This window comes from Cynocephalus volans, chromosome 4, assembly GCF_027409185.1.
Source record: "Cynocephalus volans isolate mCynVol1 chromosome 4, mCynVol1.pri, whole genome shotgun sequence".
NCBI classification, from domain to species: Eukaryota; Metazoa; Chordata; class Mammalia; order Dermoptera; family Cynocephalidae; genus Cynocephalus; species Cynocephalus volans.
Window position 1 is genome coordinate 126,937,686 of NC_084463.1, and position 24,308 is coordinate 126,961,993.

Genomic DNA, 24,308 nt, shown 5'->3' on the forward strand with positions numbered 1-24,308 from the left:
TTCAAATTTTTGTTTTTTTGTTTTTTGTCTGTTTTCCAAAAGAGGACAGTTTATTATCAATTCACAATGAAAGCAGCATGCAATTTATTATTTTTTTTTAAACTTTTTATGTTTTCAATTCTTGGCAACGGCAACAAACCACAACATTATCAAGGAATGTAATGCATTGTGCGCAAATGACTGTTTCCCTTCTGGTCATGGATATGTCCAATAAATAGATTGTAGAACCACTGTACTGTATAAATTTCATTTATACATGCAGTTCATAAAATTATTTTTTCTTAACTGAATAATTTACCCTGTTATGTATATATACAAATAGATAATTTTTGTCTCAATATAATCTATACAACATAAATCCACTATCTTCCCCTTTTAATGGTCAATGTACATACACAGGAAGTGTCTATCCTTATGAATCGCCAGCCAATTCTCTTTTTGCTATCCATGGTAAGGGCCCGCACGTACGATTGGGTAGTTCGGCATTGGGAGTTCCAATGCCTTTTGTCTATGCCCCTGCAGCCTTCTTTTGTGTAACCCATGGGATTGCACTTGGTCTCGTAGAAGTATTGCTTCAGTTGGCCTTTTGATACCGGGACTTTCTCAAGGACTGTGACCGTCCCACCTGACATGTCCACTGCAGTCTTTTTATCTGCCGCTGTTACCCACTCACTAATACTGTCACATACGCTCAGCTCCCCACGGCGGGCAGGGTCAGAGTGGCGCCGGACCCTCATAGACATGTTTGCAGCATCCAGGTAATTTTTGTATTCCTCAAGTAGAAAGAGAAGAGGAGGCTCCAAAGGCACTTGACTACTGAGCATCACCCTGGAAGTGTACAAGTCTGCGTCCTTATTGTTTTCTTCGCTGGGCCGAACTTTCTGGTCCTCATCCAACAGCTCTTCTATCACGTGTTCAAAAGTGTCAGCCAGTGACGTCAGGCCTCTTGAACCTGCCTTGGGCCCATTCATGCTCTCCAGAGTCCCATGGGTCCGCACACCCGGGTAGGCCAAGCTGCCTTGTCCTCGGACATTTGCTTCTTTCATGGGGGCAGCCTTCATGCAACCGAAGTATGAAATAACCATAGTAAGGAAAAGGATGGTCATCACTCTTCTCACCTGGTGGAACTGCAGGGAGAAAACAGAAACAAGACACATAGCCGGTTAGGGCTTTCTTTCACAGGAATACAATGTGGCCCATCTGATTGTAATTCCAGTCCATTCTGCAGGGTAAAGGTTTTCTATGTCTTGGTGATAAACTCCAGCTGCACCAGACACAAATCAATGTCAGTCCTCTGCTCTATGTAGTTTAATATAAACCAGAGACGTGCAGTGTTTTCCCCAAGACTGAGCATATAAACCTGAGATTAGATGGCTTCTAAGCAAGTGAAAAAATTGTAGCTTCAAGCTCTCCTTCCTGCCACTTTAGCAGCTTTGTAAGTTTAATTTTTAATGATCTCTGCTCATGCTCTTACAAGAAATACAAAATCAGAAATGTTACTATGCAACAATTGGAAGTGTAATAGTAACTTTTTTTTTTCAAGTTAGCAACAGGGTTTTTGCACGATTATGTGACAGGAACAGTAGTGGCCTGAGGGATCTGATGGGCCTTTCTAGCTATGTGATGTCTAGGCATGAATAGCACAATAAAACAGCAGGCAGAGAGCTGTAAGGAGCCTTGACATCACTATTTTTTTTTCTCCCATAGAGATAATCTATTATAGCAAAGAAAAAAGGTAATGTTATTGAGTCATCCTATTTTACAGATAAGAAAAACCAAAGGCCATAGAGGACTTGCCTCATGTCATGAAGAAAGTTTATATTAGAACTCAGGGCCCCCAACTGCAGTGTTCTATTACACCTGGGTGGTCATAACTAAAAATGTTTGCTTATTTCCAAACAAATCATTTTCTACATGTTCACTTTAATGATGTGTCTATGCCTGGGGCTGATACCATGAAAACAACGTGTCTGCTTAAGAGAAAACTGGAAAAGTCAGCATTAAAAAAGCATTTAAGTCAATTTCAAATGCCTCCCATATGCGGATTCTGTGTTTATCTCCACCAACTCTCTGAAGCCCCTCACCCCTTGTCTCTTCTGGCTAATATATAGACCTAGCTAAGAAAGCTCAACTTTGAAAATGTGGTCGCACGCGTGTGTGCGTGTGTGCGTGTGTGTGTGTGTTAAAAAGCTGAGTGGCATTTTACACATTTTGGTACAGGCAGCTAGTGCTTCTTTCTGTGCTTTTGAAGTTTCCTGGGAAGTCTTTTAACAGCACATCACAAAATTAATCTCTTCCTGTTGCCACAGAGTTGCTCTACTCTTAATGTGTCTCTACATCTACAAGCACGCTCTAGGAAGCCAATTAGAATGGATGAAGCAAAATGAAAACATACCTATGGACCAACTCAAGGTCACTGTCAGGTGCTGAAGGACTTCAGAATTACTTACCTGAAGCACTGTGTCCCTTAGTAGTAAAGCGTAGCATCCCGCAGCCCTGACATTGTAACTTTATTCCTACTTCTCAGTTCTAGGGCATGGACTTACAAAAAGACACACATGCCAACATCATTATGCTGTGCAAATAAGTAGGAAAAAGGACTGTGATTTTGTCCACGAAGTGATACTGAATGAGACGGCAACCTACCTCCAGTCAACAGTGTAGAAATGGCTGAAAACTGTGATGCTGAGAATCAAATGTTTCTGCTCTCCATTTTTTTTAAGAGATAACATTTTCTACCACTAAGAGACTTTATTATCAGCCCTAAACACAAATTTCCTTTAGATTCACTCTCACTTTGCACAAACAGCAACCATGCTCAGAAATGCTTGGATTACACATTGGTCTGACACTAGGAGGGGCACACTGGTCTGAATAAAATATAGATGTCTATTCTGCTAACATTTAAACCTTTGTGAATGTTCTGGATTCTGTACCTTTAAAGAAATGGATCCTCCAAGGAGGTTTCTATCCCTGGCAGATGGTACTTACACCATTGAATGAAAGATCTTTCTTCTAATATTCCCAGTTCAAATTAAACAACCCATGGGGCACCTTACATTTAGGTCAATGAAAGAATGCAAATTTAGAATACTTCAGCCACTTACATCACTCTCGTAGAGATATATATGATCAGCTATCTTTTAATATTATATTTCATCAAATTTAAGATACCATCCTTATAAAACATACCATTTTATGTGCCACTAGGAAAAAAATGCAGCCAAACTATTGCTATATCACTTAAAGCTTTTATTGTATACTTACTGAAAGAATATTTTTAGATTTAGTTGGATACGTTTGATCGTATATAAATTTTATGTATACGTAACAAATAAAAACAAGCAAAATAAATTGGTGAAGGCAATGACAACTATGTCATGGCTGCTAAATATGACAAATGGCATCAACTGTAAGATTTGAGGCATGTTAAAATATGAAAAAAAGATGCATCTTAGAATTAATGAAATATAGTAAATTTAACAAGTATTTATTTTAAGTAATCACACTAACTGCTTAAAATAGCCCAAGGTACTGAGGCATCAAAATACAGAGTTGAAAAATTGTTTTGTTATCATTACTATAATAATGAGTCTTTTAATGGTACTGCCTTTCGCTGGTCTCATTTATCTTTTTATTAGTAAGTTTTTTATTACAAAAGTAATTAATGCTTTATGCACAATTCTCTTATCAGTTCCACAAGCAAATATTTCAGAGGAACAATCGGCATCTAAGTAAATATTACTTGGCCTTCATTCTGAAGTTCAAACGTGGGCAACCCTCAAAGCTGAACGTCTCCATAGATTCAAAAATCAACTCACTGACGATGAAGTCCCACCCCATATCTCTAGCTCTGCCCTCTGAGTGGCACTTTTGAAATTCTGTCTACTCACTTATAAGTTCTTGAAGTCAAGTGGGTCCAACACCAAACTCATCACCTTTTTGTTGAAACAAACCTCCTACCTTTTCTGTTTCAAACAATGGTTTGCTGATATTTTGGACAATTCAGGCACAGGCTAGAAATCTTGGACAATACATTTCTTTAAAAGAATATTTTTAAAATATTTTTATTGAAACATATTAATTATATATATTTATGGGGTGCAGAGCAGTATTTCAAGATATGTATACAATGTGTGATGCTCAAATCAGGGTAATAAGCATATTCATCATTATAAAACTTAATCATTTCTTTGTGATGTGGACATTTCACCTTCTCTATTCTAGTCATCTGATAGGATGCAGAAACTTATTGTTAATTATAGATGCCTGGCTCAATTGTACACCAATAGAACTTACTTTTTTTATCTAGCTGTAATATTTTTATTCAAAAATTTTAACACTTACATTATATATTTGTGGGGTACAGTGTGTTGTTTCAATACATGCATGTACTGCACAATGATTCATTTAGGGTAGACAGTACAGTTTTGTACCCTTTAGCCCATCACCCTTCATTTCTTGAATAGCCTTCAAATCCAGTCAGTAAATACAGCCTGCTGATATTTCCTTTAAAACAATTTCTGCGGTCCATCTCTTTTTCTCCATCCCACTGCTACCATCTTAGCTGAGCCCTTACCATTTCACTTCATGACTACAATGTCCCTGCTGTATTAAACATCCTTTGTGCTCCATACAACTCTGATGACCACTTCCTGACTAACCACTCTTATCTTCTTATTCTCTCACACAAAAACTTGCAATGGCTTTTTTGTTCCATCAGATCACATCTCACCTTTTCTATCTAGTATTCAACACCCTCCAAAATCTAGTCTCTCCCTACTTAGCTAACTTTTTATTACTTGATGCTTCGTCACTTCTGCTCTGATCAGGCCAGAATCCTTGAGCCCTATATACATTATTGCCTGGAAGTTACCTGTCCCATTCTTTTGGAAAACTTCTCTCTCTCTCTGTGACTAAATCTTGCTTATCCTTCATGATGCAGTTCAAGCATCAAGTCATGCATGCTGCCTTCTCTACTCCAGCACACACTGCCTTCCTCTTCTAAAATTCCACATTACTCCTACTCAGTACTTCCTTCCCTACTCACCTGTTAGTTGTTAACTGTATTCACTAATTATGGTCAGTCCTCAGTCCTCAGTTGGAAGGTAAGCTTTCTGAGGGAATGGATCATTTCTGCTCCCCCATAATGCTTAATACAGACAAATGTAATGGTAGTACTCAGTAAAAGCTTACTGATGGGTTTAATAAACTAAAAGAAAAGACAGTTCCGACATAATTTTCACAGGAAGCTTTTCATTTGGAAAGCATCAGTGAACTCACTAAAATTCTTAGGTAAAGTATAGGCTGTACTCACCCCAAATTATAAGTTCTAAGGAATTTCACAGACGGTGATCATCAGCCATGAGCCATTTCTTGAGTTCTGTTATTATGGTAAAGCTTTACTTGAATAATTAAAAAGCAATTAACAGTACAACGTACTAACTGCCCTACTATTTCTTGTGAAGTTCTGTTTCTAATAGATCAATAGGAGACTTGGAAAGCAGTCAGGAGTAGTAGTAATAATAATAATAATAGCAGAATTTGGAGTTTTCAGTCTTTTAACTTCCTTTATTCTGCTAAGCTCTTCAATGAGTAATTTTACAGATTGTATTAGGAAGTCATAAAAGATTAAATGAGAACTTCCATGACAATTCTTCATTTCTGCCCTTCAGGTGAGTCTTAATTACACAAAAGATAAAGAGGAAGTGCAATATTGCTAAGTAGATCATTAGTCTATAATCTATTTAATTTCACTGGTGCTGTCTACTTCTGCTCCAAGTCTTACAACAATCAACTCAACTACATCTATAAAATGCTAAGAAGGTTTTCTTAGCCGCACTGTCAGAAAATTTGATATAGTACACAGGACCAAAAAGAAAATCAAGTAGAAATAAAGTTTGGTTTTAAGCATGACTCACAAATCTTAAACATTTAGCCAGAAGACTACTCATGACAGCATGCTCTCCTGCCATAGTAATAGCTTATATTCACCTAAAAGACTATAGAGCATTTACAAGCATTGTCTAATTTGATTTTTACAAGGAAACAGGACAGATAGTATTATCCCAATTATACAGATGAGACAATTATGCTTCAGAGAGGTTAAGTAACCTGTCAAATGTCACAAAGCTAATAGGTCACCTGTATCCTGATGCAAGCTTTGACCATTAGGACGTGCTGCCAGTTTTAGAATATTAACTGCAGGGAGGAGAGAGGCTATGACAGAGAAGGAGCTAATGAAATGTGGACACAGTTTTCTGCAGTTACATGTATCCTGGAACCTAACGTTCTAAAGGAGCAGCATCATTAAGATATTACTTTGTAGGGCTGATAAATCATGACCTCTATCTAAGACCCTTCAACTTTAAGGCTGGCTCCAGTAGAATGGAATTTCAGACAATGTGATCTTCTAAGAGAAAGCTCGCAAACATTTAGGTGTGTTAGAACCAAGTCTTCATATCCAACGCTAAGAAGGGAAACCAAACAATAGTACAGATAATTCAGGCATACAGGAAAAAAAGAAAGCAAAGCAGTGTTTGTTCCCAGTCCCTTTGGATTTTGTCTGTGAGCATATAATCAAAGAAAACACAGTTTAAAGATATGGCTGCTCATTTTAGACAGTCCTGTAAGTGACAAGCTTAATGGTAAGGTTGAAGAAATTATCAATTAATATTTAATTCCTAACTTACATGATGAAATCTTGCAAATCAATATTAAAAATCTTTCATTTTCATCCAGTGTCACCACACCCATAGTAGCTTTCCTTTTGTTCATTCATTCATCAGACATGGAGTCTACTTTCCAGCCTTATAGTTCAGGAGGGAGATAGGATATATATGTAACTAAAATATAAAGGTAGAAACCATCTAGGAAAGGTATAGATAAAACTCTGTAAGGAGAAAGAAGTTACTTCCAATTAGGGAAGGAAGGAATGCTTTGTAAAGAAGATGCAAATGATTTGAATGTACCCAGAAAAGATACCAGCGGGTGAATGGCAGCTTATTAACGGCATGGAGATAGGAAGGCATAGAGTAGATGTCTGGAGAAAGGAGTTCTGGAATAGGTAGGAATCGTGAGAAACAAGACTGAATGGTTGCTGGAGTTTAGAAGACTCTGAGAATGATGCTAAAGAGTTTAGATGTTGCCTTACAGGTACTGAAGAGCCAATCAGAGTTTCTGAACCGTGCAATGCTTCAACAGGACCGGTTTGTCAACATGTGGAGGAGGACTTGCAAGAATGGTAGATGGGAAGAAACAAATTAACTTATTGATTTTATTCTTAGTGACTACTCAGCTTTAAAAATAAATACTACATAGTTATGTAAGTGTGAGGTTAAGGGCCTGAATATATATATTAATTAATTAATAAGTGGAAGTGCGCTACAGGAGAAAAAGCGCTAGAGAGAAGTGTGCAGATGTGAGTAGTAACCATCAGTAATGTGTAGGGTGGCAGAGAAAAACAGGATGGAGAGAGGTAGAGGGAAGGTGGGACCACAAACTTTCATTCCAATTATAATTATACTGAACTTTGATTCCACTGCTCAGCACTTTTAATTCGAAGATCTCCACACACTTCTCAAATATTAAGTAATTAAGACTCATAGGACCCTAGAGGTGCAAGTAACTATAATTATCCCTTTTTCACACAGGAGGAAAGAGGACCAGAGTTTTTAATCAACTCATCCATGTGCTGTGGTTCCCCTGATAGAGCAAGGTCAAAACCCCAGATTCCAAAAGAAACTAGGACTTAAACGACAGGGACCAGTTTGTTCCATCCCTCTACGTTATTTCCACCTTATTTTCCCATTATATATGTAGTGCTTAGCCAAGAAGACTAAACAAACAAACAAACAAAACCACCACAACAATCCCCTTCCCCCACCAAAGTCCTCAAAGAAACTAATGGGTAGTTGAAATCCAGAAATAAAAATGAGGAAAAAAATGTAATGATCATTATAGGTACTCAACTACTTATCTGGGTGGCTCATCAATTGAAACTAATAAATATTTTAGTAAATAATATCTGATATTGCAGATGTTCCACAGCTTTGAAGAAAGTGCCTTTAAAAATGTAGTTTGTAACTATAATGTAGTTTATGTATGAGGGAATCCAGATACACTTCCTACAAAACACAGTCCTTCATGTCAGAGTACTCTCTGATCCCCTGTTATGGCCATGGTGCTGAGTGACTCTTGTAGACATTACTTAAACTCACTAGGAGTGCCAGAGAAACTGCTGATTCTCAGTTCATATCCAGAGTAGTATGTACATGTCAGTACCATGAGGAAAAAATGCATATTTGCCTGAATTATTAATTTGGTGGATAGATTTACATGCATTTTTGATAAAAAAAGCACTTTAGCTCTGGTCCTCTGTTATCTCCTTCTATTCCCCAACTTTGCCCTAAAAAAATAAGGATTTTTCTATTGGCAGAAGATCTACCTCTCTTCAAGAGTAAAGCTAGACCACATGCTCCATAAGAATAGGAATTGGGTATTCTCACCTGAATTACCACGAAGAGCAATTTGTACAGTACCTTCCTTGTACAAACTAGGTTCTCCCAACACACTGAATGACTCAACTCTCTTTGTGCTGGTAATATTTGTATACTATTTAGGGAAGTGCAATTAAAGTAAAAAGAGTAACTCTTAAAATGAGCTGAAATTATGTCATAAATTTTGGAATAATGAATAAAAAGTGCCTGGCACAAGACCCAGATCTGAGCAGAGAACATCCCACCTAGCATCCCAACCTCAGGCACAGTGCCACCACCCAAAGGGCTCTAAGTGCTTCCAGCATTCCTGCCCTAGGAAACCGGCTGCTGTTCTGCTGTAACTGATAGAGGCTCCCTGAAAGCCAGAGCCACCCAGAGCTGGTGGTCCCATCCGTGCCTTGACCTCCCTCTCCTGCCTCCTCATCATGGAGCAACACTGCCCAAACAGCACACATCTCTAGTCTATAATAAAGAGGTCCTAGCATACCCAAGTCACTTGCATATCAAATGAGTAGCTTGTCTGAAAATGCTTTCTTCATACTTTAAAACAACCATTTTTTAGTTTAGAGGACCCAAGTGACAGTTGACATTCAACTAGAAAGTATAACCTCTTTAATTAGGATTCCATTTTGTTTAGAATTTCAGATGGGAATTTGTTAGAATTCATTAAAGTTTAGATTTAACAATATTCTTAATACATTGTTTTTGGCAATTCAGTAGTATTTACCAAATTCCCATACATGGTAGACAGTGACATTGATTAAGAAGAAAATTAATTCCAACTGGTTCCATGAAGTTTCAGTGACCCACTCTGCAATGAAGGACCTAGAAAAATTATGAAGTAAACATCAAACATCATGTTTAATGATAGGTGTTCTACAACTACTATGAAATCGTGTGGGAAAAATTTTCCTGTAAAGGAACAATGACTCTGAAAGTGGTAAATAGGGAGATAGAAAAACAAATGTCACTGTAACATAGGCATTCAAGTTGTACTTAAATATACTGACTTTTGAATTTATAGAAAAATTTAAAGTATGAAGTTAATTTTATGCAACCTAAAGTCTCAAACTTCAGATAATTTTTTATTTGAGTGTTATATATTAATGCAATTCAAATTTGCAATTAAAAAAACTCCAACAAAGGGAGAAGTTTATGGGACCTGTAACTAGAATTTTCGGAAGTGTAGGTATGGGATAAACTTCCACAGGCTGAAATTAAATCAAATCCTGCTTCTCAAAGTGATATTAATGAGCCAGCAACTTTAATATCACCAGGAAGAAATGCAGAATCGCAGCTTCCCTTCCCCCATCCCATCCACCCACTCAATCAGAACCAGCATTTCCACAAGATTCATACAACTCAGAATGATTCATATACTTATTAATGTTGAGAATCACTAGACTAAATGATAAAGAGAAAGGAAGCTGCTTAAGATAAGGAAAGTATTATGGTTACTTTCTCAGCATGCCATGGGGTTACCTATCATTTTTCCTGTTTGGTTCAACTGTTTTATTGGGACACTTACTATGTGGAAAAATATCTTTGCCTTTGTAATGGTATTAAGTAAAATCTGGTTTTCCTTAATGACAACTGGCTTTTCCACTATTGTGTTTATGCCATAAAGTACAGAATATCTATAAATGTGATTGGTTGAATGAGAATTTATAGAGTACTGCTGACCTAACTCTGGACCTCTACTTAATAAATAATTTTTACCTAAATGCTACAAGGCAAGTGCAAGCATAACTGACTTCCCTGATCATGTAACACAGTTTAATACCACTCAATCAGAATCATACTGGAAATGATATGAACAGCTACAGGAAGTGATAGATTTCCAGGCACATTAATGTTACTTTCAGCCACACATCTCTGGCCCTTTTGGGTTCTTTCTGTTCTGAAATGGTGAAATAGAGACAGAGGCAGGGAGCACTGACTCGCCCACTTAATAGCAGACTTCTTATTTCTAGACTTGTCTTAAAACCAACGGATCCAGCTCTCTCCTATCAAATACCATGAAATTTTAAAAAACCCAAAAAACAAAAACTAACAAAATATAACAGCAGAAGCAACAACAAAACCCTAAAATACATTACTATAAGTATCAAAAACTCCTCCCCAACCCAAATCTGACTCTACGTAAGGTGCCTAGCAGGTAATCCAATTTTTCAGTTGGCAGCCAATATTTGGGATCATTTGCTTAAAGACTGAAGTATCCAAAATGGTAAAAACGTAAGTTAGATTTCCACAGAAAAGTATAAAATTTTTGGAGCTGACCAACATTATGAAGGGGTTGATCGGGCAGTTGTGGAAACAGAACTGGAGATTAGTCTGCTGTTCACACTTCTTGCAAAAGACTGCAAAGATTGCTAATTTCCAAACACCAACAAGTCACCAAGTTCACCAGTCCAAATGCAAATGACTCACACCAGAAACACTGATAGTGTTGCTGTTAAATCATTTGCAAATGTGTGAGGCTGAGATGACACAGAACGCTAATTTCCCAGGTGGTATCTCAAGTATTGTCGGGTTCCACCTTCAGCCCCACATTGGAAAGTACAGATGTCAACATACCTAAAAGACTGCCTCCCCTAAATTACACACAAGACACACCCATTAACAGGGGATGTTGTGAAAGCAAACCAGGGCACTGTCTTCCAAGTCCCTGCACCCCAGAAGAAGCATGCTCTGTACCAAAAAACAAAGCAAGTGTGACGCAACTGTATTCTTTGTCCCTAAGGGGAGAACACATCATAACATTCAGACCCAAGGATAGAGGGAATCCTCCTTTAAGAAAAGAAGTTTGCCATTATGTGGAGATTGGGAAGATGCCAGAAGAATCACAATTAAATAAAGAGAAAGAAAGTCAAGACTAGTCTGTCTTATGTCAGTCTCTTTTTTCAGAATTGTCAGCTTTAAATCAACAGGTTGCTTTAAGCACGTTACTGGACACCCCAAGTTCTCGCCATAAGATGCTATGGGAAATCTGACAGCTGAGAGCCAACCCCCTATCAGACACTGTCACCATACAATGACACTCCTGATGGACCTGAGAGCTGTGGCAAAGGCATGCCCTTCCCAGTTTTTCCACAGATGATGTTCTTGAAATTTCTTATAGTCAATGTATTCCTGTGGTTAATGAGTTATCTGAGCAATTTCCACTACAGAAAGAATATCTGTACATAAGTAGACCCACCTTAGAACCAAACTGGCAGGCTTCAACATCATTGATTCAGAAGGGCTGAAATGAGAATGGGATGGAGGATTCCCACCGGATGAAGGGATATCTCTAGATTAGACCCTATCCTCTAATGTACATAGAATATTAAATGTAAGAAAGCAAGAGAGGTGGAAATAGGTGGGGGAAGAAACAGGAAAGATAAGTTGCCTCTAGAGGGAAAAGAAGAACTTTCCTTTTCAAGTGATTATCAAGAAATCCCAGGGGAAAGAGAAAATTAGCAAGAGAAGGCTATTAGCTTTCTGTGGCTCACCTTTATGAGACCATTTTCAGGAATCAGTGTGTTAAATTCCACTGAAGCACAGAGGCACACAGCACAGCCCTTCTTCTGGGATGCAGTCGCACCATACAGAAGCGTGTGGGTAGCTGCCAAAACATGTGGGGACATGCGGCCCTTTCTGTAGAAACCCAGTGTTCTGAGCATTAATGAGGATTAACCTCCTGCACACATGGAGAACACTGTACTTCAGGTTATTTTTGCATCCAACTCTATAATTTCTTTTAATTACTTACTATAAAGCACAGGAAAGTGCTCACTATTTGCAACTTAATGCAGGAGGAAAATCATTTTAATATGTTCCCCTGCCCATGGCCCTACTCCAGCTCCTGACTCCTCTGATCATCACTGATCATCTGACCAGCACCAGAAAGGCAGTCTCTGCCCTGTGCATAATGAGCCATGTGGATTGTATTTGAGAAACTGGCTATGCTCCAGAACTACTATAAAATATGAGGAAAATATTAACATCTCAGATGACAAAAGAGATCCAGCTGGCTGGCCAGAAAATATCCACATAACTTTAATGCACCTATATGGAAACATTCAATTCCATGATGCCACGAGTGTCAAGACTGTGGTTAGTCTCCACCCCTTTCCTTTTCAGTAAACATTGATTTCTACAGATGACATGCAAACTCAAGCAGCAATATGTTCAATCTAAGCACAGGACAGGGACTGTATTTCTACATAGTGTCTATAAATAAATACAGTATTTGTTGGTGGTGGTATGTATGAGGGAGATTTTTGGAAGATGTTCTGGGCAGCTGGATAAATGATAAGTAATATATAAAATTTCTCTGTATTAAAAATGATTTAAAAAAAACACTAGGATTTATTAACTATAAGATTGACAATCTGATTATCCACAGTTTGCAACTGAGGAAACAGGCTCAGAGAGGTTCAGTAAACTGTCTAAGGCCACATACCCAGCCTGTGGTGGAGATGGCATATGAACCAGGGCTGGCTTTCCATGCGAGCAGTGCCTCTTTCCATATGGGGTCAGATGTGGAAGTGGCATCCTATGTTTTGAGGGAGGTCTACTTGGCACCCATATCCTGATCCTGCAGACCCTATGCACCACTTTCTTATTTATTTAAACAAAGCCCCATATGATCAGTTCTGATAAGCAGTTTGTTTACACACTAATTTCACAGAGGCTGAATATAACCCTAATGTTTCTTCGTTACGACCCTCTTGCCAAGACAATTATTCCCTCACAGTACCAACCATACATGCATACTTAACAGGGCATAGTGTCAAAACGACACATGAAGGTAATTTGTTGGAGATGTCAGAACATTTACCCTTGAGAAGATTTCTACAGGAGATGGAATAGAACCACGTACTTTTTAGACCAGTAACCACAACTACCAAATACTCCTCTGTCAATTCCACTTGAGTAAGAATGATTTCAGTCAAGACATGAGTGCCAATGTGCCTTTTAAGAAAATAACTGCCACATTAAATCTTTCTTTTTAGCACCCAAACCTAATCCCCTCAAAATCTGGAGGTCTGGGACCCTATGCCACCCTACTTGTGACCCATCTCATTTGTCCTATTCCTCAGGAATATAGCAGAGGGACTGAGATATGAGTGAAAAGGAAGTGATAGCAAGACATCTCAAACTTATTTTCCAGGAGTAGTTCAGACAATTAGTCAAGACCACAAAGGTGGCAGAAAAGTTGGGCCAGCACAGATAGAGCAGCAGACTCTCCCTGATTGTGCCAGCAAAACAGCCAAAGGAACAAGAGTCAGAGAATGGATCCTCTCCCACCAAACTAGTACCTGGAAGCCCTTGGCATGAATGACAAAGGCAGCTGGACCCACAGCCACACTGAACTGTTGCAAAACACGTAGCTGGGCTGACATCCTGAATGTGCCGTGGCAGGTGGGATGACAATGGCACAAAAGACAGAACACCTTGCTTCTGGCCATTGCCAGCTCTTGAAAGAGACTTTTAGGGAAGGAGCTGCAAGGAGCCTGAGAACAAAACTGGAAAGGCCTGTTGGGAAAGGCTTCGCAGGTATTATTAACAAAAGAAAGTGTGTATCTGTCAGTGGTGTGTCAGCTAGCTTGTGGCAGTCCACCCTTATGCCCGGGAGTGATCTCTGTGTAGACCAGATACAGTCACCAGTGCAATTCTCCAAGTGCAGCTATCCTGTATAGGGGAAGAGGGTGGCTTTCCCTATAAAGGGGTCCTGTTGCAATATCTCTGGGGAAAAAAAAATAATGTCCATTTGGATCGAACAACCACTCCACCAAGGCTCCATTCGCCACACTTTTCTATGCAATAGAACTGAAGGGAATTTTTTCTAAACAGAGTACACTGTCCTCAGAGAAAAAGAATACTGAAAATCAATCTTTCCAACAAGAATGGTAAGGAGTTATGTGGGGATGACCTGGAATATACGCTTTCTAAAATGTGGAGATGTTATTGTTGGTGGGACTGCAAAATGGTGCAGCCTCTATGGAAAATGGTATGGAGGTTCCTCAAACAATTGCAGATAGATCTACCATATGACCCAGCTATCCCACTGCTGGGAATATACCCAGAGGAATGGAAATCATCAAGTCGAAGGTATACCTGTTCCCCAATGTTCATCGCAGCACTCTTTACAATAGCCAAGAGTTGGAACCAGCCCAAATGTCCATCATCGGATGAGTGGATATGGAAAATGTGGTACATCTACACAATGGAATACTACTCAGCTATAAAAACGAATGAAATACTGCCATTTGCAACAACATGGATGGACCTTGAGAGAATTATATTAAGTGAAATGAGTCAGGCACAGAAAGAGAAATACCACATGTTCTCACTTATTGGTGGGAGCTAAAAATTAATATATAAATTCACACACACACACACACACACACACACACACACACACACAAAAAAAAAAAAAAACGGGGGGGGGAGAAGATATAACAACCACAATTACTTGAAGTTGATACGACAAGCAAACAGAAAGGACATTGTTGGGGGGGAGGGAGGAGAGGGAGGTTTTGGTAAGGGACAACAATAATCAACCACAATGTATATCGACAAAATAAAATTAAAAAAAAAAAAAAGAAAATGACTCTTGCAAAAAAAAAAAAATGTGGAGATGTTATCTAGGCCATAAATCACGTGTTTTTATATGATTCCCTATTTGCATAATGCAGGAAACTGCCTGGCAACTTTCAGGAAAAAGTCTAACAATATTGCATCACAGTTCAATGTTTATATTGTACCCTGGCAGATTTATCTTATAAAGCACTAATTATTTAATTACAAATCTTGGGGGAAGTACAAAATCATTCTTCGAAAGAGCATCCCTTGGGTATGAAAGTTCCAAGGTTAGCAAGACTTCCTCTGTGATTTGAGCTATATCTCTTGAACTTAGTCCCTGGAGTAACTGAGAAAAGAATAGTAAAATCCTGGTACACAGTGCATTGTGGTGGAACAATTGTCTTTACTGTTCCAATAAGAACTGCTGTGCTCTTTAGATCCAGCACTGCCCATTGGGTGAATAATGAATATGTGTTCAACTTTCTGTCACAGGAAATTCTGCAAGTGGCAATGTGGGTCCATTCCATGTGTGCCACTAGAGCTGGCTTACACCCATGGCCATGATGAGCCATTATTTCCATTGGAACTGATGCCTGCACCAGCTCTTGGAACTGTGCAGTATTCCCACTGCAAACTAGGGACAAGGTAGAAGACTGAGTCTTCACTTAGAAGTTTGCCTCATTTCTCATCTCACCCCATATGCTCTGTGAGTGAGGCTGTGCAGAAACAAGTATTCTCATACGCTGGTGGTGGGAGTACAAACAGTTCAAACCCTTTGCAAGACAACTGGGCAACACCTATCATTTTGATTATAAATGGCCCAGCAATTCTACTTCTGGGAATAAATATATAGATAACAGGTACACAGGTACAAAATGATATATATACAAGGTTATTAACTGCAACAATCACAACTATTAGAAATAGTCCAATTTCCAGATAAAGGAAAGTTGATTAAACTATAGAACATACTTAAAATAGAATCCATGCAACTATAAAGAACAAGTTATTTCCCCATATATTGAAATGGAAAGCTCTCTGGAATATACTGGTAAGTGATTAAAAATGAGGTGCAGAACAGTGTATATATAGCTTACTATCTTTTGTCTAAAAATGGGGGAAAATAACAACACATATTCGTGTTTACTTGTATTTCCATAGAACACACTATAAAGGATTCACAGGAAACTAATACAAATGATCACCTATAGGTGGTGCTGTGTGGGGGAACTGGGGTGGGCAAGGCACAGGTGCAGCAAGACTTCTCAGTGTAAACTTCTTTTTAATTCTATTTTGGTGTTTGAGTCATGTATATTAACTATCAAAAATTTAAAATAACCAATTTTAAAAAAATGTTTAACCTAGCAGCTTCATTTGTGGCACCAAACAATCTCCTACACTGCTCTGATGCAACAGATATTCCAGAGATTCACACCAATTCCTTTGCTTGCGTGTCCTGGTGATGGATACAATTAAGAAGTCTGGTGGGTGCCATCCCAGTTTGGCAGACATTTTCCCCGAAGAAACTAATTCAAGGTGGGCAGTTGGGTACAGAGGACAGTCCGTGAGGGTGGGAGCTGAAGACCTGAATCCCAGCCCTTCCTGACTCCTGCTTTCTACTAAGTTGACACTATGAAATGGCTAACATTTGACCATTTTTAACCAACAAATTGGACAAATTTATGGGTGAATAAATTCAAGAACCCTGTGGCCTTCACCTCTGTGATACGATAAGGATAAGAATACTTACCCTGTCTGACTCACAGCATCACACAGGGATCGTCAACACATGGAAAACGGCTTTGTAAACTGTAAAGGGCAACTCTACAAACAACTGCTGTAAAACATAACACTAGCCTGAAGGGTGGCCATGGCCGAACATAGGAGGGGAATGGGATCCATTCCCATAAGAGTCTGATGCACTGTGATAGCAGGGAGGAAAGAAAACTTCCAAAAGATGGAATCTAAACATAAACAGAAAACAAGGGCAGGCTAACTTGAAGAGGAAGACATGTGGCTAAATGACTCCGTATGTGGTCCTCTGCAATTGACTGACTGAAAATTCTGTAAAGCCTACTGGGGAAGTGAGGAGACATGTATGGGAGCAAACTGTACAGAGTTAAATGCAGATACGAGACCAATGTTGAGTGAATGACCCAAAAGAATGACCTTATTCCTTGTGATCAGTGCGGCTGCTGGAGACATGTGACTGTCACCCACAGACAGGAGGCCTCCAACTGACTTCCAAAATCAGATGTGAACTTCAAATGTTTTTTTTTTTTTTTGGTTATGAATATTCATGAGACACAAAGCTGATTGTCACCCCTCATGCCCAAGATGTGAAGGCCAGATCCATACTGGCAGCATGCCCGTTACTACAAATTGCATTTGTAACCCGTGTCCCCCACCCAATTATTCCAACCTCCCTCCCCCTCCCACTTTCCCGCTCACTCCACTTTGTTCCCAAGGTATGTTCTCTCCCTCTGCAAGTCCAACACTTCTGGAAGTGTTCCCTAGAGGACTTTTTACCCAATTTAGAGACTGAATGAAAAAACCCTTTAAAAAGGAAAAAAAAAAAAAAAAAAACCCCCACACTTCTTGTTCATATGTACAGTCATCTGGAAAGCAGATCGCCCATTAAAGGGATGGTCAGAGCTGCACCACAATGTTAAATTAATCACGGAAATCCAGGGGTTGCTTTCCTCACCGTTCTAAAGTAAAACATTCCACGAGGCTAGCGATAACCACATGAGGAGGTTCACTGAAGGTGCTCTAACTGCTATCCAGATGCTGGGTTAGGACAGCAGCTATTTAGAACTCAGAAAAAGCAAGCAAGGCAGTCCTTTCTATTTTGATTAGGGAAGGTGCCTGGTTCCAGCCACATCTAAGTATTCTAACTGGCCCACCTCTTAATGAAATGAGGTACTTTAACTTTAGGCCATGTTGAGAAGCTCTGAGGCCACACTGGGTCAATACAATGTCCTCTTGGCTCTAGCTTCATGCTTCAGAGCAGACCATGTCTCCTTAAAGAAATTTCTCTAGGAGGCTTACTATCCTGTGATATTTCAAATAAGGGCCTCCTCTTGCCCAAGATGCTAAAGCTGCCTCCGATTAAGTATTAAGAATGTGTCATATATTAATGATTCATTCATCAGCAAAGATTATTAAGAACTCACTAGGTTTAGATATACTTCGCTTTAGGAAAATCATTTTCAAGGTTGCTTCATGTAAAGTGGGAATAATTAACTTGGTAACTCTTAATGGATTTGTTAAGTGATCATCCCAAGTTAAACTGTCACTGATTTTCAAGTATAACAAGAAAATCAGAGACCCATGGAGGTGAGCACACTCTTACCTATTAAGAGTTTTCAAGAGAAGTGTTTCAGGGTTACCCCAAATGGTCAATTTTACAGCGTTAATCATTTAGTTAGAAGCTCACAAGATAAAAAGCAGTTCTTATGAAAATGTTTAAGTGAACACAGAAACAATGGACTGACACCTTCAAGGTGTATATCAAGGACAGAGATACATGCTCACTCGTCCTCAGCAGAGCTCTGATTGGTCAGCTGAAGGTTATAACCAGCAGTGTTTCTGTCACTCCCTCATGTGAAGAGAACTCATGTGCAGGCCGTGTTTATTTCATGAGGTGGGGGTGGGGAAACCCCCAAATGTTTTTAAAGCTCTATTTCTGTTCCTTCTCCCTTCAGAGCAACAAAGGTCACCCAGCATCCTCTGTGGCTAGGTTATCTGTGAAAGCCTTTCTTTTCGATGTGAACTTGTCAAACTGAAAGCTTAGGATGACTGTGACTTAATCTTCCCTTAAGATTTACTTTTAACTCTTTGCTCATTTGACAGACATTCTCTGAGTATAGGCACTGGAGACACCAAAATGAATGAGACAGAATCCTTGCCTTTGGGGGCTTCACTATTAGAGGAGGGATGGGCAGCAGGTTAGACACATAAACATATATTATAGTACAATGTAGTACATGCTGTAATTGACATATGCATAAAGGATATTCAGAAAACAGGGAATGAAAAGGGGAAGAACGTGGCAGAGAAGAAGAGGCTTTGGGCCCAGATTTGCGTTCAATATAGATCATATTTTGTGGAGCGAAAGATTATGTTATCTGATCTGCTAACCTCTTAGCATGTACAACTCATAAAGCAAGACAAAGAACCCATGAAGAGTTCAATGTGGGTGAGTTTCTGGAGCACATGAGCTGGAAACCCAAAACTCATTTATGGATACTTACCTAGAACTGATAACAACACTGTAATCTTTCTTTTCCATGAAAGAAAGACATGCTGAATTATTTAGCAAGTACCTACAGGGCCACCTACTATGTATGTGCTCAGCAGGCTGTTATGTGCTATGGAGACTAAGACAATATAGGAGCTATAAACGCTTGAAAAACGAAAATACAATCTAATTGTAGAGTTACCACTAAAATACATGGGAGGAAAAAAAAAAGCAAACTTATAAGACAGCTTCTCTGGAACAAGGACCATATCTCATGCAACTTTGAAAAAAATACCATTTATTCAACTTCCTCCTGTTACATGTTTGGAGTAATCATACCTCCTCCCCTTGGGATGTTGAATTGAGAAAATAGAAATAAATTATCAACTAGGAATCAAAATACAGGGTCAACCTCATGCTAGCAAAGTTGTAGTAGAAAACACAGTGGGGCCTATTTCCTATGATCTTGAACCAAGGCTCTGGGACCCATACAGTTGGAAGCAGAAAAATGAGAACTGAGAGAGTAGAGGTCTTGACAGGGTCTGTGAGAAACTGACCCTGACTTTATTGTTAACTACATAATGGGTAGAATGCCAAGAACCTATAAATTTGGGCATAGCGGTACCAAAGAACAAGACAGAAGTGAGCTCAATTTCAACACAGTGGTCAGTTGCTTTGGTTCACATGTTCTATAGTTCAGAAGATGACGGATCTAGTCGTCTCATCAATTAGATTAATCACTCCTCTTCTCACAGAAAGGAGCTAGTAATGGGGACAAGCGAAGGACCCAGAATATTCCTCTCATTGTGTTCTATTTTAGGATGCAAGTCCACTGTGGAAACATAAGGATTGGGGGAAAGGATTTCCCTCAACATTGTTCTAGGCACAGAGAATTTAAGTAACTTGCCCAAGATCGCAGAGCTGGTAAGTGATGGGTGTGGACTCAAACTTGGTCATCAGGCCCAGGAATGCAGGTACCAGGCCTGGGCTGTCTCGTGAAGCTTCTATTTAGGGAATGTTTCTTTAAAGTCAACAGACTTTCCTGAGTGGGACATTCTAGAACATATTTCTTGACTAAAACATCATATCTGCAGCTCCTAGAATAGAATCTGACACAGAGAAGACACACAATAATGATTTAATGGTTATTTGATTAGTTACTACTAAGTGGAGAGACACAGACCATAGATGACCTAGGAGCTGAGATAGGGCAGATGTGTTATGGGCAGGAGTCTTTCTAGAGAAGTAGAATTCCAGCTGAGTCTTCAAGAATGAATAGGATTTAGATGGATAAAAGGAGGAGAAAGTCATGAATAAACAAATTACAGTCAGAGAACTACAACAAAACGGAGTTCTGGTCTTGGGAACTTTGCTACAAAGGTCAAGCAAATTTAGGACTAAGCATGATGCTTTTTATTGTGTTAATAAGTAACAAAAAAAAGTATGGGGCTAGAAAGTGCTAATAATAAAAACAGCAGCTAAAATTCATTAAGCATTTACTATGCCAAGCACTGTTCTAAACACTTTACATGTATTAACATATTTAATCCCTACAACTACTCCATTAAGAGGGCAAGGCTCAGAGAATTTTAGTAACTCACCCAAGGTCATAAACATACTAAATTGTTGGGACCGGAATCAAGTTCCATCTTTGGGCTCAGAAACATCATCCCAGGTCTTTTGCTTTTCCTAAGTTTCTGATTAGGAAATTTCTTACATGTCAAAAGGAATATCTTCAGCAGGCCTCCCATTTCACACTCTCTGAATTTCTGATTATTTACAAGGCTGCAAGTCCCTTCTAACCACGCTCTAATCCAAGTATTTGGACAATGAAGTAAATAAGTTTCTCTAAATCACAGGATAGTCAGTTTATTTGGCTTCCAGTTCAGCAATTCTCAAATTTTCCTGTACATCTGAACCACCTGGGGAAGTTTCAAAACAGAACATGTGCCCAGGCCTTATCCCACACCTACAAATCTCAGGGAACAGGACCTCATATCTATATCTGTTTAAAGTTTCAAAGGTAATTCTAATGATCATCATGTCTGGGAATCACTGCTTTGTTATGTTCTACTTTATTAGCATTTCTAAGAGTTCGCTTACCAAGATCCACAGCTTTAAGCAAAATTATAACTAAGAAGCTCAAGAAAGAAATCACATACTCATTTTCCCTCTTTTCAAGAGTTTTTTTCTTTAAAAAATCTGAATTCAAAAACTCCTTAGAGTAGGGCTGGCTGGTTAGCTCACTTGGGAGAGCAGAGTGCTAAGGCACCAAGGTCAAAGGTTCAGATCCCAGCACTGGCCAGCCACCAACAAAACAAAACAAACAAACAAAAATCCTTAAACATTTTCTTATCTTCTCATCAACATTTTTTCCCTTGGCACACAGAAGGGTGCCAGCCTTTGTGGTAAAGAGAAAGTAGATGCTAGGCCAGGGTGATGATATCAGTCTGCACCTGCTCCAGGCCCTCACAATGTGTCAAGGGCAAAATATGGTTTCTTATTCGAATTCTGCAGTCATGGTTGGAGACAGCTGAGTGGTAGTAGAGGACTGGGTTCTACAGCTGTGCATTTGGACTGTTATTCAGCTTCTCTGAGCTTCAGTTTCCTCCTCTGTTATGTAGAAATAATGTCTGCCCAATCTTTTTCATTGGGTTACATGCAGGAGCTGATGGAATTAGATATGCAAATGCATTTTGTGTGTGGAATTCTACACATTTGTACAAGATTATTACTGAAATGTGCAATTCTATCTACATATGACTTCAGCCAGTAAAACAATGTAGAATCTTAGTGACAACAAATGAACTTACTTTTGGTCCCAGTACCAACCAATGCCTACAGGGGTGCTGCACTAGAGCGAATCTTCATAGCCCTTTGTATTGCTTACAACAGTGATAATGAGGGTTCTCTCTCCCTCTGGAGAACAGAGGCTTTCCAGAAAAGCTTTTCCAGAGGCTCTGGAAAAATAGGTGTTATGAAGTTTTAAGAAAGTCACTGTCACGGATGTGAAGACCAGCAAAAAAAAAAAAAAAAAACAGTGTTATTTTAGGAAAAGCATTTAAAAATAAATTAGCGATAACATTTTAATGATCAATAAAATGTTTAAGGGAAGATCATCCCATATTGCTTCTCAGCCATTATACATGACTATATCTAAAAACTAAACAATGCAAAAAAAAAGAAGTGTCTGTTTTATCAGGTTACCACTTGTGAATACTCTGAATGAGCAGGCAAACACAATTCTGAATGTAAGAGAATGGCCACAGGAATGGGCAGGAATTGTCATTTTCATGAGAAAGAAAGGAAGATTTAGGATTTGCTTTGAGACTCTTACCTGTTGACTTCTGATCTAGAACAATATATTTTCTTTTCTTTTTTTTTTTTTTTGTCGTTTTCGTGACCGGCACTCAGCCAGTGAGTGCACCGGTCATTCCTATATAAGATCCGAACCCGCGGCGGGAGCATCGCTGCGCTCCCAGCGCCGCACTCTACTGAGTGCGGCGCAGGCTCGGCCCTATATTTTCTAATGAGGTTTTGCAGAGCAGAGTGTAAAAGAATCTCTTGTAAGTGGCAAAATTGAGGTCAAGTGGGGCAGAGCTCTGATGCACTCACCTGTTGTTGAACTAAATCAGCGTTGCTAACTTTTGTTTTATGTATTGGTATTACCAAGATCCATGAACACCACATGCAGATTATTACATCACATATTTGAGCAAAATCACCACCTGACTTCACAGTGAAGGGAGACCCAGTGGATTGAAAAGTGCTTTCTAGTAAACTCTAAAGAGATACCATTACTAAATTAAAACATGCAACTGACTAATGTTTAAAGGCAAGATAATATTCTCTAAACTGATTTTTCTGTCTTCTTTTCCTAATGCAGCATGATCATGAAATCAGCTTCTAGTAAATGGAAGCATTCTCAAAATTTAAGTTTCTTTGGAGGGGTAAACACACGGTATTTATATATACCGTCAAATGAAGAAGACATTTCTGATAGTAAGGGACCCAAGTGAGTCCTTGTATGTAAGAAAAAAAATCCCTAATAAAATTAATAGAAGCGAACAGCATTTTTGGTCTGGAGGTTCTCCTTCTGCTGGGGCTTCTGTTGTAGGGGCACTGTTACAAAGAATTCCTCATGAAATGTCCTCAAACAGTAAAATGTTTTAGGACAATGTCTAACAGGCATTTTTGTTGTCTTCATGTAAACACAAAATGATACCTGAAAACCAGAGAGAATAAAAACGTTCAACCTCTTAAAAGAGAAATGTTATAGTCAATAACTGAAAATATAGTATAAGCAGGAAATTCTGAAATAACTCACAGAATTTGTTCAACAGACTTTTTTTTTTTAGACCAAGCCTCTTTGGGAGTGAATATATAAATAGGTAATGGAAGCCTTATGTGGGAGAATCAATGGAGTTCCATATCAAGTAGCACTTGAAGATGTATCAGTGTAGGAAAAAGAAACCCCACTAGCCCAGTGCCTGGCACCCACTGGGCACTCATTAATGCTTGGTGAATTAATGAGTGAAAGAAACATTTCCTGTGGGTAACACTTTTACCTTTTTTTTAAAGAAAAGCTTTGGAACAGGAGAAAACATACATGCAGCTATATAAACTATAAAATATGTGATGTCCTCAAGGTGACATAAACAGTAAACTGATTGTGTTGCTGACTGATAATATTAATACTTGATAGCAGTGCGAGAGACCAAAGAATAAATATTCATGAATACTTGGAATGGGCTGTGCATCCTATGGTCTAAACTTGCATTTTATAATTTCTTCATGTTGGTTAATCTCCAGCTGTTTTACAGAAGAGCAAAATAAGTTATAAATAAGTTATAAAAAAATGTAACTCTGTCCATATTGAAGTCTAACGGAGTTGGGGGAGGTGTTGATTTCTTTGACAGTTTACATTTAAAAAGAGAAATTCTTTGTAGAACTGTAATATCTGAAGATTTTGTGAATTCACCCACAAGATGAAG

At 38.9% G+C, this 24,308-nt stretch overlaps 1 protein-coding gene across 1 annotated transcript in view; it reads right to left on the reverse strand.

The window, feature by feature from the left end:
• Positions 1 to 309: 309 nt before the first annotated feature.
• Positions 310 to 24,308, reverse strand: part of BDNF (brain derived neurotrophic factor) — a 31,906-nt gene continuing 7,907 nt past the window's right edge. Inside the window, exon 2 of the mRNA XM_063095873.1 lies at positions 310 to 1,127. Within this exon, the coding sequence (XP_062951943.1) occupies positions 363 to 1,127 (765 nt within the window). The 3' untranslated portion in view covers positions 310 to 362. The remainder of the gene's footprint in view (positions 1,128 to 24,308) is intronic.